The 14,066-nt window shown below is 38.9% G+C and overlaps 1 protein-coding gene across 1 annotated transcript in view; it reads right to left on the bottom strand.

Moving 5' to 3' along the window:
* Positions 1-7,835: 7,835 nt before the first annotated feature.
* PPP1R1C (protein phosphatase 1 regulatory inhibitor subunit 1C) overlaps positions 7,836-14,066 on the bottom strand; it is a 50,690-nt gene continuing 44,459 nt past the window's right edge. Inside the window, 1 exon segment of the mRNA XM_027637509.1 lies at positions 7,836-8,283. Within this exon segment, the coding sequence (XP_027493310.1) occupies positions 8,195-8,283 (89 nt within the window). The 3' untranslated portion in view covers positions 7,836-8,194.

The following is a 14,066-nucleotide window of genomic DNA, read 5'->3' on the forward strand; positions in this document are numbered from 1 at the left end:
CTTTAAGCAAGTCTTGAATTCTTAGCCTTTATGGCTAAAACAGCCCTCGCATAAAGAAAAACATAACCAATAGTACATTTTTTGCACACAAAAAAAAATCTTACTGTAGGTTGAAATTGAAGGAACCACTGAGACTGTTCTTGTTAGCAACAGGTCATCAGGAAGAGTATGACTTTCAGTGGCACCTCCATGACCTGGTGTAAATTTTATAATCCAAGTTCAGTGTTGTGAGTATAAAATGCCCTTTTTTTTCTAGAAGATTTTGTTACTAGGAGATAGAGTTTTTGCTTAGGAAGGCTTTCTGCCTGAAAGGTAGCTCTCTCTCAAAGGCATTTTCAATGCTTTCTCCCCACCCTTCATACCAAGAGAAGTTCTCTCTCTGATATGTGAGAGGAGAGAGATAACATTTACAGAAATGCTACAGGGCTGCTGTCGTCCAGGGAGAGTCGGGGGGGCCAACAATGATAAAGCCTGTGAGCGAATGGGAGGTTTGCCTTTTCCTCTGAGGCCTGGAGCTGTCTTGCAGTGCCAAGAAGTTTGTAAGTTTTAATGTGTTTGCCTCCGAAATAAACCCTTTGAATCCCTTCCACTGCCTTGGCATTTCTGGGGAAGATACCTGCCTATATTTTACCTTACAAGTGTAACTGGGATTAAACAGAGTCCCTTCCTACTCTGACTGGAAATAAATAGAAAGAATTCCATCAATTCAAACATGTATCAAATCCTGACTAGGTACATGATGGGAATAAATCAAGACAACTACTTTATATCTCATTCTTTGCAGTTCCTTTTTTCCAGCACATGCACAAAGGACTTTCTTCTGTTGCAGAGATGCCAGAAGTCAAACAAGCCACTACCGTGACCCAAATGATTTGAAATTAACAAATCAAGATCACTAGTAGTAAGCATCTAAAATGGATATCTTTAACAGAGTTATTATATGAGAAAGATGAAAATGTAAGTATGACTAACATTCTTCAACAGCAGCTTAAAGAGATTTGTGTGTACAGTAGTTTAGCAAACACAGGTTTGTCTGAGAGGGGAGTGCATCATGTTTTGAAAAATCACATCCTTGAAAAATGGTATGGAAAAATTAGTGGAAATGGCATTTAACACTATGACTAAAGAGAGCATTCTCTGTCAAACACTATGCAAACATTTAGGCTACTTCCGTGGAATAATTTTCCTTTCCTGGTCATTTAAGTATTTAATGGGTCTCCAGAGACTCCTTTTCCATGTCCCAGGGCAAACATTCAGAAGTTTTATCAAACTGTGAATGTCTAAGTATTCCCTGGAGAATAAAGAAGCAAGTCATAACCATGGAGTTATAAATGGGAAAAATCTCTTATTAAAAAATGGGATTTTAACTATTTTGGGCTTAACTTTGCTGCAAAGTTGAATTGTTACAGAACTTTACATTAGATGAGTTTATAGATAATATCTTAACCAAATAAGATTTTCTGACACATTACATAGTATATGAACTTTAAAGCAGATGAGTTTTATGCATTTGCAACATCCCGTATAGGTCATTATTACAAACCTGAAGTAGTATAAAATTATACCTAAATAAGGTGTTCTAAATCAAAATGGTAGATACAATCTTGACTTTAAGATGGACCAGTTAAGCAGAATAGATGTTGTTTCATTTTTATTTGGGCTGTAGTTATAAAGCTGTCTCATAACCATATAGGACTTACAATCAACACTCCTGAACCTGCAAGAAGGACTTTGGAACTTGTATAATAATACCATGAACAAACATCAAGTAATACGAAAGTATTTGCTATTATTTATATAAAGCCTGATGTGATTATCTCAATCCAAATTCAGTGAGCCAAAGGGTTGAATTCACCTATGGTGCATTTCCGTGAAATCCAGGAGAGATAGTGTCATACCAGAAGTTATTTGGTCGTTGAATAGTATTTGGTTGTCTCTTGCTTTGTATTCAACTGGTTTACTGATTGTTTTCTGCAGTGGAGGGTACTCTGGGGTTCTAATATCTCTGCACAAAACACTACTCAACTTTAGGCCATATTAAATTCATTCATTGAAATTATTCTTCCTGGTTTTTTGAAACTGCTCAGCTTTGAGAGAGAATTGTATTTTTCTTACCAGTCAGAAATGAACACTCACCTATATCGCTTGGGGTATTTCAGTAGTTCACAACTGAAATTAATGGCAACATATTTGTGTCAAGTGTTTAATATGATGCATAATGCATCTTTATTTTAGCATTCCCGTCTGGGAAAGACCCCTATTTTGCTAAGCACAAGGTGGTTTGGGGTAGATAAAATTGTGACTGCAGCCAGAATAGTTCTGAAGGACATGTGTGTTCTCAAGTAAATTGTAGGTACAGGAGCATGGCTACAGAGTTGATATTTCCAGCAAAATTAGAGAATAAAAATGTCATGAGCAATTTAAATATTATTTATAATTGACCTTCATGTCTGTTTTTAATATTCAATCTGCTGAGTGTTTAAAAAAGCAATTAAAAGTCCCATATAATGTTAAAACCCTTGATAAATGTAATAAACAAATGACATATTCAAAAGAGAGAATCTATGTCCCATTAGGAGAGAAAAAGAAAGATGAGAGCAACATATGGCAGTATAATTAGCATGATTAGGGAAGCACATCAACAGAATTTATGCTGCAGGGAAAATGTAATAAGAAACCAACACACTTTCCTCACTGCCTTGAAAACTGCAAATATCACTCTCTGAAAAGGAGAAGATGCAGAAAGGCTCCCTGGCATTTAAAGCTGTAACTTGTGTTCTTCTGTCATTATTAAAGATGCACACAGCCATCTGCAAACCATTTATTTTTTGCAGGGTTCACATTGTCCCATTGCTTTGATTAATAAGGAGCAATATTACACCTCAGCTGCTTTTCAGAAAGATGCTATTTTGGAAACCTAATTAATACCCATTCCACAGTTAGCTTGAGGTGTTCGTTAGTGCCAGATACTGAGTTCTTATTTGTTTCTCATTATGTGGAGAGTATTGCTTCTCAATGACAAGGTTTTTGTTTTGCATTTTGGAATAACCTTTCGACACTCCTGCTTCCCACAGCCCTCCCTTCAGAAGAGCTAATAACACCTGTCATCATTATTTTCACATGCCTGTTAATGTCTGTTGAAGACATTGTGGGCTATTTACATAGATAGACTATCCTGATGCACAGCAAATATTCCTGCCATTTTCTGAACAGTTGGGCCAAAGAGAGAAGCAAAATTAAGGAACTTGGCAATGCAATTAAAATCTCAGCTTACCACTAAGGGTCAGTATATACTAGGCAAATGAGTTATTACAAAATTGAAAGAGTTTGTCTTGACAGTAATACAAAATAATTTTTCTGCCCTAAAAACCCAAGATTATTTAAGAAATAAAACAAAACAAAAAATATGTAGCAGAATATAGGCACTGAAATTGTATAAACTCCATCAGCCCACCTTGATGTAACTGGAGATTAGTAGCATCTTACCAAGTGGCCTGAGGTTTAGTAGAGGGTGCAAAATGTTTTGCTGGAGATTTGCTCAAAGTGCTGCTTTCCTCACTGGAGGAGAAAGGAGAGAATATTCCAAAGCATAGGAAGCATTTAGCATCCACTTTGTTACCAAGTATAATGCTGTGCATGAAAAGGTTAGATGTAATCAATAGAACAACTGAGGTTCTTTCTGGAGCTCGATATTGCACTGAGCTGAAGAGAAAACAAAGAAAGAAAAGAAAGAACATCTGTGGGCCTAAGCAGCAACATGGATGCAATAGGATTGGGAGAAAGAGGGTCTTGAGGGACAGCATGTCCCTCACATTGTCTCCCCAGGGTTAGAGGAGAGACAATGCCTTATGTACTACAGGAATAAGGTCCCTCATAAACCAAACATGTCTCAAGGGAAAAAATATGGTGAGGGGAACCCTGCACTGAGCAAGGGCCATTTTGTTGTACAGTGCCAGCTGCTAGGCTTAAACAAAAGCAGACCTGCAGAAGCCCTGCTAAGGTCCCTCCGCAGCTACCCACAGCACTGCAGCATACCCAGGTCAGCTCTGGAGAGAGCTGTGACAGCCACCCAATAATTTACCTTCTGGAATAAAATAAACGCCTTTTTTTTTTTTTTTTTTTTTTTTAAAGAGCAAAAGCCACCACTTGCCTGGTCCCCAGCATCATATTCTGTTAGAGGAAGTGCAGATGAACTGGAAGTCCCTTCCTTACTGATTGCCTGGATCCTGGGCACTGTGGTAGTCCCTGGCCCAAGCACAGGCAACAGAACCTCTGCTTGCAACACCACCTCGGAGTAAGAACAGTAGTGTTGGCTGTAACAGTTTTGGTTAAATAACACCAACAGTACAAGAACTAATGGTGATTTTTCAGTTTACATTACTGAGGAGAACTGATGACTTTATGAGAAGAAACTGCGTTAGTCCTTGAAGATTTTAGCAGAATTCACAGCAATATTAAAAAAAAAAAGGAAAGAAATTCAGTAATTAAACTGATAGCAGGATAATAAAAATTTTCCTGTACACTAAACATTGTATTTCACCAAAGGAAGGTATGTTGTTGGCCCAAACCTGAGGTCTTTCTCAAGAAAAATTCCTTTGAGTTCAGTGGAAATTATGCTTCAGAAAGGAGTTTTAAATCTTGAATCTTAATATCTATTTAAGTATTATCTGTTTTTGCACCTGGAGGATAAACAACATATACCATCCTGAAAGTCGAATCGTAATTTTTCCAGATAACTTATTAGCACAATGTCTTGGTAAATCTCTCTGGAGTGAAGAACCTGTAATGGAATAATGAGTGTAGCATAAGAAATAAGGCTGTAAAACATAATAATGAAACACCTCTAAACCACTCTGCATTAGTGAGTTAAGGGATACCAGGAACAGACTGAGATCAGTCTGAGGCAACAGCTTTCTTTCAATTCTGCAAGTAACATTTCCTGCAATATCTTGAAAGCCAGAACAACAGCAAACATACCATAGGAGAGAAAAGTGGTAAATGTAAGAACATGGACGGGGAAAAGATACAAATCGGAGTTGCTCTTTAAGAAAGAACTATGTTCATTACTTGCCTGGAAAGCCTTTTTCTGCTCTCTTTTTCCATCAGCCTGTTTATGGGAAACAAATTAATACAACTCCTCAGTAAAAATCTTGCTTCCACCAAACCTGTAGAACTCCCCAGAAGAAGCAGGTGTTGTGAGAGGAGACAGCTCAAATAGGGAACATATCAACGCAGTTTTTCTTTAGGATGTTTTCATATTGGCATTTTCTTTGAGACACTTGGTGTTTACTAACTTTTTTGTCATTCCCCTGTTGATTTGTTTACACTAAAAGAAAAGACGACATTAATGGATTTTTGTGTTTGTTTTAGTCTGTGCTTGGTGACATAAACACATTGGACAATGATTGACCATAGACTCCCACAAAGAAATCTACATCGTGGAGTGCACCTATGAGGAGTTCACTATGCTGTGAGACAACCAGAGCTTTCAGTTACATGCCAAAGCATATGGGAGGCTCTCTACCTAAGGCTGCTGTTCTTAAATGTCAGTGGCTGCACAAAAATGCAGCAAAGACTTGGTTTAGTAAACAGACTGCTTTTCCTGACCTTCCTCTCTGATATCCACACACCCAAACATTTCTGCCGCAGGGCTCAATGTCAATACACTGCAGTATTTCAACTCTGCTTCATGACAAGCACTTTTTTTCTGGGCTCTGTTATTTTACAGATTCTTTTCCTATAACTCCACTTTCTGTATGCCTCACACGTGGAAGATTAGACAAACAGAATTTCTGTTTTGAGCTACAAATGGCGGATGTATAAAAAATATGAGCATCTTGACTTTGTTGTTAGATGAGGTCCTACCAGCAAATGATGTCAGGGTGGATCCATAATAAAATCTCTGCAACAAGTCCTGCCCTTTGCCAGAAATGAGTTCCTATACTCAGATATGCATCTTGCATAAACTTGTGTAAATAAAGAGAGAAAGAAATGGGCTTTTAATATGATAAAACAAAGGTGGAATTATTAGACATGGGGAGATGATAAGATTTGGATTTAGAGATGTATCTAAATATTGGCATGGCTATCTGACACTCTTATTGGACTGTGATGATTCATCCAGATCACAAATTCTGCAAAACAGAATTGTTGTCCTCGCATTGTTGCAGTTATAATTCTGGAAACACTCAGATCCAGTTCAAACTAAATCTGGTTGGATTTTTTTCCCTATTATTTTTAAAGTGTAATCATACTCAGGTCCAACACTCATCCTGAAACAGGGTGTTCAGTGATGAATTCTCCAAGCTTTTATCAGGTTTTTTGTGTGTTGCCTTTGAAATGCTGAGATTCCAAAGTGTTCAGTACCTTTTCCTGGTATCAACTGTTATAAATCATGTATATGTTTTCATTTGCCCATAGGTCCTAGAGAGTTCTCATCTGGAGCCTGTGGGTACTAATAACCAGTAAAAAGCCATTAATATCCAAAGTGCTTTATTAGCTAGCAACATAGAGAGAGGGTGTGAGGTTAAACACCAATGACTGATTCACAACTTGGGAGTACTGTGGCAATGAGCAATTATGTGAAAAGCCTGGTGCTGAACAAAAGCAAAGCCATGGCAAAGCTGGGACTGGAGCCCAGCTCTTCTTGCTGCTGTTACAGTCCTAACTTGGGACCATTCAAACAGTTTCTGAAGGGTCATTTCCATCTTTTTGTTGTTCGTGACATAAAAAGCTCCCAGTCCTCTAAGTCCCATAGCTGCTTCTGTATAACTGAAGAGTCCTTCTTTTAGTCTTTCTTGCATACCCTTGCTGAGCTGGAGTCATGGATCCTGCTTGCAATGTTTCTACTGAAAATGGAACCAAAGATGATAGATACAGAGATACAGATGGAGAGAAAAAGATGACTCTCAAATATAAAGGAACACTTGTTGACAGATCCTGTTCTCAGCAGGTCTTTGTGGAAGACCTCAAATTAAAAGTGAAATCACCATGCAAGACATAGACAAAAGGCTCTGTGTTTTCATATAAGTCATCTTTTTTTTTTTTTTTTTGCTAGCTCAACCCTTTAAAAGAGACTTAAAGCAGGGGAAAGTTAAACTGAGGGTAAAACTTTGTATCAAAGGCAAACAGTTAATACAAAACGACAGTGAATTCATTAAAAAATTTGCCATTGATAAAAAATGGAAATAATCTGTTAGGTGACACTTTGACAAAACATGTTTTTCCTTCTCCACCTTATTTCATTTTATATCATAGAGTTTGCACAGTCTAACAAATGAAAAGGTTGGTATGAACCATGACAGACTTCAACCATAAACCTAGGGCTCAGACACAAGTTAAATTTCTGCTGCTTGATATGCTGTCACTTACTGAATGAAATTGTGACAAACTCAGGCAGAGAAGGCTGTAACTGTACTTGGTGCAGGTGATGAAGTTGGATATCGGCATTTCCCATGGCTCAGCTGGTGCATGGAACCCTGCTCACAGCTCCCACATGCCTGTGTTACCTCTGACTCCCAAAGTGAAACCTTTTCTAATGCCTCCAGACAACAATGATCTCTTGTAAAGGGAAATCATTTTGGCTCCTGTGACTAGGCAGCCTTGGACCAAAAGCAAGAAAACACTTTAAGCGTCCAGGGAACACAGAGAAGAGTGTCTTTGCATCCTTCTACAGATAAAGAGTCACCTCTGCTTACTTTGTTACCTTCTTTCTATCCACATTACTGCAAGTAACTCTACCAACATTGGTAAAAACTGCCCTTAACTGAAAGGATCATTTTATATGAACATTTCTCTGCACGCTAGACAAACCCTCTGTACAATAGACAGTCTTGTCGAAATTAACGTATTATTTATTTTGCACCTTTTAAATCAGTTTTATTTACAACAAGCCTTAGAGTACAGCTCACACACAGTAGTTAAGCTCTGGCAGTACTGATGTCAGGTAGCTAACACATTTGCAGATTACGTTTCTAAGTCATAGAAAATGAAAGAAAAATTACTTCAAAATAACTGTTTTATCTTCAGGTATAGGGGTCACAGGACACATCTGCAGGTGTCCGTGAAGCCCATTTGAGGGCACTTCCCAGGGAGCCCCAGAGGCACATGGAGCAGGCGGTGGAGGGTCTGGCACACGCACGGCCCCACAGTTCAGTTACTCTCTGTGATGGGGCTCGAGACAGCTCTGCCCTGGTTAATGGCCCCACTCCTCTTCCCTTTCACCAACTCCTTCTTCTTCTTCTGGAAACACTGAATCACTCTGGCTCTTCAGATGCTTAATCCCTGAAAATATAAAAGTCACAATTAAAGTTGTGTTTTCTGGTTTTTGGGGGTTTTTTTTGTTTTGTTTTGTCAAGGAAGAAAGAAACAGAAAACCAAAATAATGGCAAGTTAAATGCCCATACTGACTCCCCTTTACACAAATTTCTTAGTTCAAATAATGCTATGGTGTATTTATAACAGAAATGTTCCCTTCCTTGAATATAGGTTCAAAACAGTATTTGCTTCTCTTTTTTCCTTTGTAACCTTTGTTCAGATTAGTGTTGCCCACCTCAAGCAAGTGCTTGGAAATTATTCTACCAGATTTTATCTGGAGCCTCTTTCTGAGAGTGATCTGAGGAAGGTCATTGCTCGCATATGATACCATGCATGATCCCAACTTCCCGTGTGCACCAGAGGTGTTCTCCAGTGTGCCTTCCCACAGCCTGCCCACCACCTGCAGAGCTGTCCTGATGCAAAGAGAGCATTGCACCTGACAGAGAGGACACTGCTGGCACCAAAGCCATGACAGGATTGGATCATTTCTTACATAGGGAATGTGTTTTTCTGACCTCCAAGTACCACATAGGGCTGGGTGAAAGGGTTTGAGGAAAGTTATGAATTACCTACTGACTGGTTTCAGCCAACAAGTGAAGTAAACTCTATGAAAATTAATCAAACTACAAAGTAATTTTCCATGTCTCATGTTCAGTACAAGCAATCAGGTCTCAATGAATGGGCCAAATCCCATCTTCTCAGCCCTGCCTTGTTGTGATAGAAGAATTCGAGCAGGAAAAAGGGGTAACATCAAGCTAAAACAATGACAGAGATGACAGACTGGAGATGAAGGGTTGTTAGATTCAAAAGATTTAAAGAACAAATGCACAAGATTAACTTCTGAGCCCCTAGTTTTTGAAAAACAAAGTAGCAACACAACTGTTAATCAAATACATGATTTCAACAAAACATAAGCCTGAATTAGGTTTTTTTGGTGTCATTACTGTTGTAACATAAAAAAAGTTTGGTTTCATTGAAGATCATACATTGTTCTTTTCACTATTTCTAATTGTCAGAAAAAAGTCTTCCCTTTTGTATCACTTTCTCTCTGTGACGAGGAGAATTACATCCTAGCTGCTTTAGACAGCAACTGGTAGACAGTCAAACACCCCACTGTGCACCCTATGAATTATAGCACTTGTAGGGGCACAGTTTTTAAAAAGGTGTACATCCTTACTGGATACAGGGCAAGATCGAGATTGCCTCTAATTATGGGTAAGAGGAATTGATGATGGTGTATGTCTGAGAGTCAGGGAGCCAGTGCCATTTAACCTGAAGGTTCCTACGTTTCACTGTTTATGTCCACACCACTCTAAAGTATGGGATAGATTTTTTCCATTTCTATCACTTGAAAAAGACTTCAACATAAGTCATTCCAGTTCAACAAAGTTACAAGTAGCTGAATATGGTATCTTACAAGGGGTTATACAACAGCCAGCTCCACTTCTAACAGACTCTGGGTTCCTCTCACTTTTTTCTCCACACAAATGACAGTACATGGTTCCCTGGGAAACTGTTGTTCAGATGTAAAACAAGCAAATACATTAACACTCCCAAGCCAAAGTTCTTGTAAGTGTGCCCTGCAGTATTGAAACCATTTCCAATTAAGCACTTTGGTGCTCAGCTACCACCAAGCTCTTAGCACCCTCTCTTTAGCAACACCCTTTAGTAAGGCAAACACTTTAAATATGATTTCAGCTAACTATAGGTTAATGGTCATTTGTTTCCAAATTATATTTTGTTTGTAAGGCAAATTTGTCTCCTGTTGTTTACTCTGCACTAACAGAGCCATTTCTTGCACAATTCACAGCACCCTTGTGTCAGCTACTCTTCAGTATTTCAGACAGGAATTGCTAGGATCCAGAGTGCATAATTTTCAAAGATGAGAAAGGGAAAGTCAGGGACAGAAAAGAAGGCATGTGATATAAAGTTAGTATGACGAAGCTTCATGGAATGGTATTTTTTTGTAGAAGTGAAGACTTTTTGTTATGTGGTTTAATTGCAATATTAAATATGGAAATTGTAGTAAATGGAAGGAAATTACATCAGTGAGCATTGCCCATTGACTTTCTCATAGCAAGTAGCTATCAATCTTATTTTATGATTTTTCCTAACCTCCATTCTGCATCCTGCCTTCAGCTCTGCCAGTTATTTAACGCCACAGTGTCACTTGGAAGTAAAGACTCACAGGGTTTCCTGCTCTGACCAATAAGTGCATGGCTCAGTGTCTTTATATATATGCCTCAAGATGTTCTGACAACATCAGGTTGTCCGAATGAACTGATCCTAAGTGTGGCATTATGAAATAAGGTACTCAACTACACAATGAAACAAGTTAGCGTGAATCAACAGGTAAAGAATTTCCTGTCAGTAACATACGAACATGCATGACAGAAAGTGTTGGTGGCTCTCCTGAAAAGATACATTTCATGCACAAAGCATCAGACTTTTACAGTGCAAAAAATTGTTTGGGGAAATAAAAATACTTAGTTAAATTATAGCAATCATACTCTTGGATTTAAAGTGTATCTAGCCACATCACATTGCAGTCTGGTGGTCACTGATGAAGCACACTAATAAAGATGAGCATCAAATACAGATTTTAAGATTTGACTCATAGTAAAATAGCAAAACAAAGGCAGAATATTTGCTGGGGTATGCAGGGGATATTTAAAAGGTATTGTTTGTATGTAAAAGCACATCCAAGTTAGAAAAGTCAAGTTACTGGTTCCATGTAATTGCAAATAGGGAGGACTGCAAACGTTGATGCATGGACCTCGGTGTCCCTTATTCTAGGCAATGGGTAACTGAATTTGTGGGCATCCTCCCTTTCCTGAAGTGCTGTGCCTGAGCTGTCCTCATGCTCCTTTGTTTCTCTCACTGGATGCCCTGCCCTGCTCTCCCTTGCTTGTGGATGGGGCTCACAGGGTCCCAGCCATCTCACGGGGCTTTTCCCCACCTCCTCTGCACCTGACCCAGTCACTGCTCCACAGTGTCACAGCCCGGCTGGGGCTCTGTTCTTCACCTGAGAAGTCTGACAGCAAAAAGCCCTGTCCAGACCAAACGCTGCCCCTTCTAACCGCTCCCTGGCAACCATTTCATACACTCAGTGTGTTCAAACTCACCTTTATGCTGCTTTAAAACAAAGCCTGTCTGAACACTTCTAAAGCCAGCTGGAAAAGCGTTTTTTTGTTTTCCTCAAAGGTCTTATATTTCAGAGCAGGTAATTTAATCCAATTAATGCTGATAAGTAAACCCATAATTCCAAGCCATGTTCAGCAGCCATATGCTAATATGATTTGAACCGGTAATTCTTTTTAGATGAAGTCACTGCCTCAAATCATATTTCTATATTTCTAGATACTTACAAATTATGAGTGCAAATGGGACAACTTTCTGGCATTTTTGTAGTCACGTAATAACATCCATGCTGTTTCATCATCAGCTGTCTTTTTGCTTCTCTCCATCTAACCAAAGCACCAGATTAGAAGGCTAAGCAGTGTCACAGGATATGAAATAACCAAGTGTTCCTGAACTAAGTAAAAAGAATTTAAAAATATTCAAGTAATTAAGGCAGCTCCCCATCCTATTTAACACTTCTTCCTTCACCCCACTTCACTGCCCAAGGAAGAGTGTTGACATTTACTAATCTCAGGAATGAAGTCTGGTTGGCAGCTTGAATTCCCTGAAGTTTGAAGGGTATTTTGTTTTATGATTTGGAGCTGATCCTCTCTCTATCAAAAACACATTTCCAGATTTTCAGGAAGCAGAGAAAGGCAAAGCTGAGCCACATACAAAACAGGATGATTTTCAGCATTTCAGGACTCGAATCACTTTGAAATTATCATGCAAACAAACCTGGCCAAAGAGGATAACAGTCAAATAAAAATGTCTATTTTATGCCAATGCTAAATAGATTATGCTCTCATTCCTTCAGTAAAAATGAGAATATCAAAAGAAACATCATATATTCACACAACTAAACAAGAAAAAAGACTATTCGTTTTAGCAGTACATTTTGTTTTGCATTTATCAGTCAAATACATTTTGACTTCTCTGATATGTCTCATAATTTTTTCCCAACTGAAAAGAATTCTTGACTTAAAAAAACCAACAAACCAACCAAACAAAACCCTAAAAACCTTACAAAAAAACCCTAAACTAAACGACACCAAAAAAAAACAACAAGAAAAAAAAAAAAAAAAAAAACAAAACAGGAAAGAAAAAAAAAAAGAACAAAACCAAAACCCAAAGGAAACAAAAAAACAAAACCAGAGAAAAACTCTAAAAGTAATGTCATAAAAATCAGCCTCCACCACAGGTCTTTGGCTGAGTGCAGTGGAAGGCAGCTGTGAAGGTAACAGAGCCCAGAAGAGCTGATAGGTCTTCCAGGGCAGCCTCCTCCAGGCATAGGGATGGCCCATACTGATACAGGATAACAAATAGCTGTTTCAGATCATGGGCAAGTTTGGAGCACCTAACAGCAGCCTGCCTGTACCAAGGAAAGTTACCAATATGTCTGTTCATGAACTGGAGGACAGTATATTCTAACTGGATATAAGGAAGAAATTATTTCCATAAGTGTACTTAAGCACTGGTGTGGTTTCCCAGTGAAAATGTGAGGTTTGTCTCCAAGGAGCTTTTCAGTACTGAACTAGACAAAGCCTTGAACAACCTGGTTAAATTTGGTGCTGATTCTGCTTTATGCTACAGGTTGAACTTTGGGTTTTCCCAAGGTTTCTTGAGACCTAAATAACTATATGGTTTTATGAAATCAAAACTCTGTAAATCCGTTTCACAGTTTATAATAGTGTCTTAATATTAACTGTGTGATTGAAGGCTACATTTTGACCCACCTGGGAGTGTAAAATGTCTCCTTTCTCTGGAAAAGAGATGAAGTGTCTAATTACACCTGTCAGAGTGTTTTCAGGAACAATGTTTCTCTTCACTCCTTAAAACCGTGGGACAAGATTAAATCAGTATTTCTGTACTGCTTTTGGAAAACATATAAACTCATAATTAGGTTATGTAGTCCATTGTGATCTATATATACATATATAGGAGCAATACATTTTTCCCAAACACAAGGGATGAAAATAATGGCATTAAGGGGTTGCACCAGATTAAGTGCTACTGTATTTCCAAAATCAGTGAACACGGAACATCTCTTGCATGTGACAGATACACCTGTGAGACAAAATCTCACATGGAAGTCACACCCCAGTCATGACCCAGAGCATAGAAACGTAACAGAAAACATGTAATTTCCTGAGATGGAGGCATAGGAGCTGGCTGTCCTGTGGAGTGAGTCCTGGCACACTACTGCCTGCTGCTGAAATGGCTCATCTTCCCTCTGGGGCTTCAGGGGCAGATCAATGTCTCAGTCACTCACTACCTGTGTGTGGTGCCTGAGGATGCTGACTACCACTGTAGTTAAAAAAACATGCTCACTGCCTGCAGAAGTAACAGATTAAAGAAATATACTGTAGTAATAAAACCAAAGCCTATGCACTCTGTCTCTAAAGAAATCCCCTTCTTGCTCAGCTAGGCATCTGCACAATGGAAGCAACACAGACTCTCAACACTTCACAAGATGTTTTGCCAGATGCTTCCAGAAGCATCCAGTGTTCCATGCGAGGGAATATGCTTACTTCTACTGATCATTGCCAGCAGGACAGCCCCAAGACTGTCCCTGAAATGGGTGCTGCAGTGCAGTTCAGACGCACAGCTCAGCCTCAGATTTGGGAGCA

This window comes from Corapipo altera, unplaced genomic scaffold (genome assembly GCF_003945725.1).
Source record: "Corapipo altera isolate COAL_440 unplaced genomic scaffold, ASM394572v1 45, whole genome shotgun sequence".
Classification (NCBI taxonomy): domain Eukaryota; kingdom Metazoa; phylum Chordata; class Aves; order Passeriformes; family Pipridae; genus Corapipo; species Corapipo altera.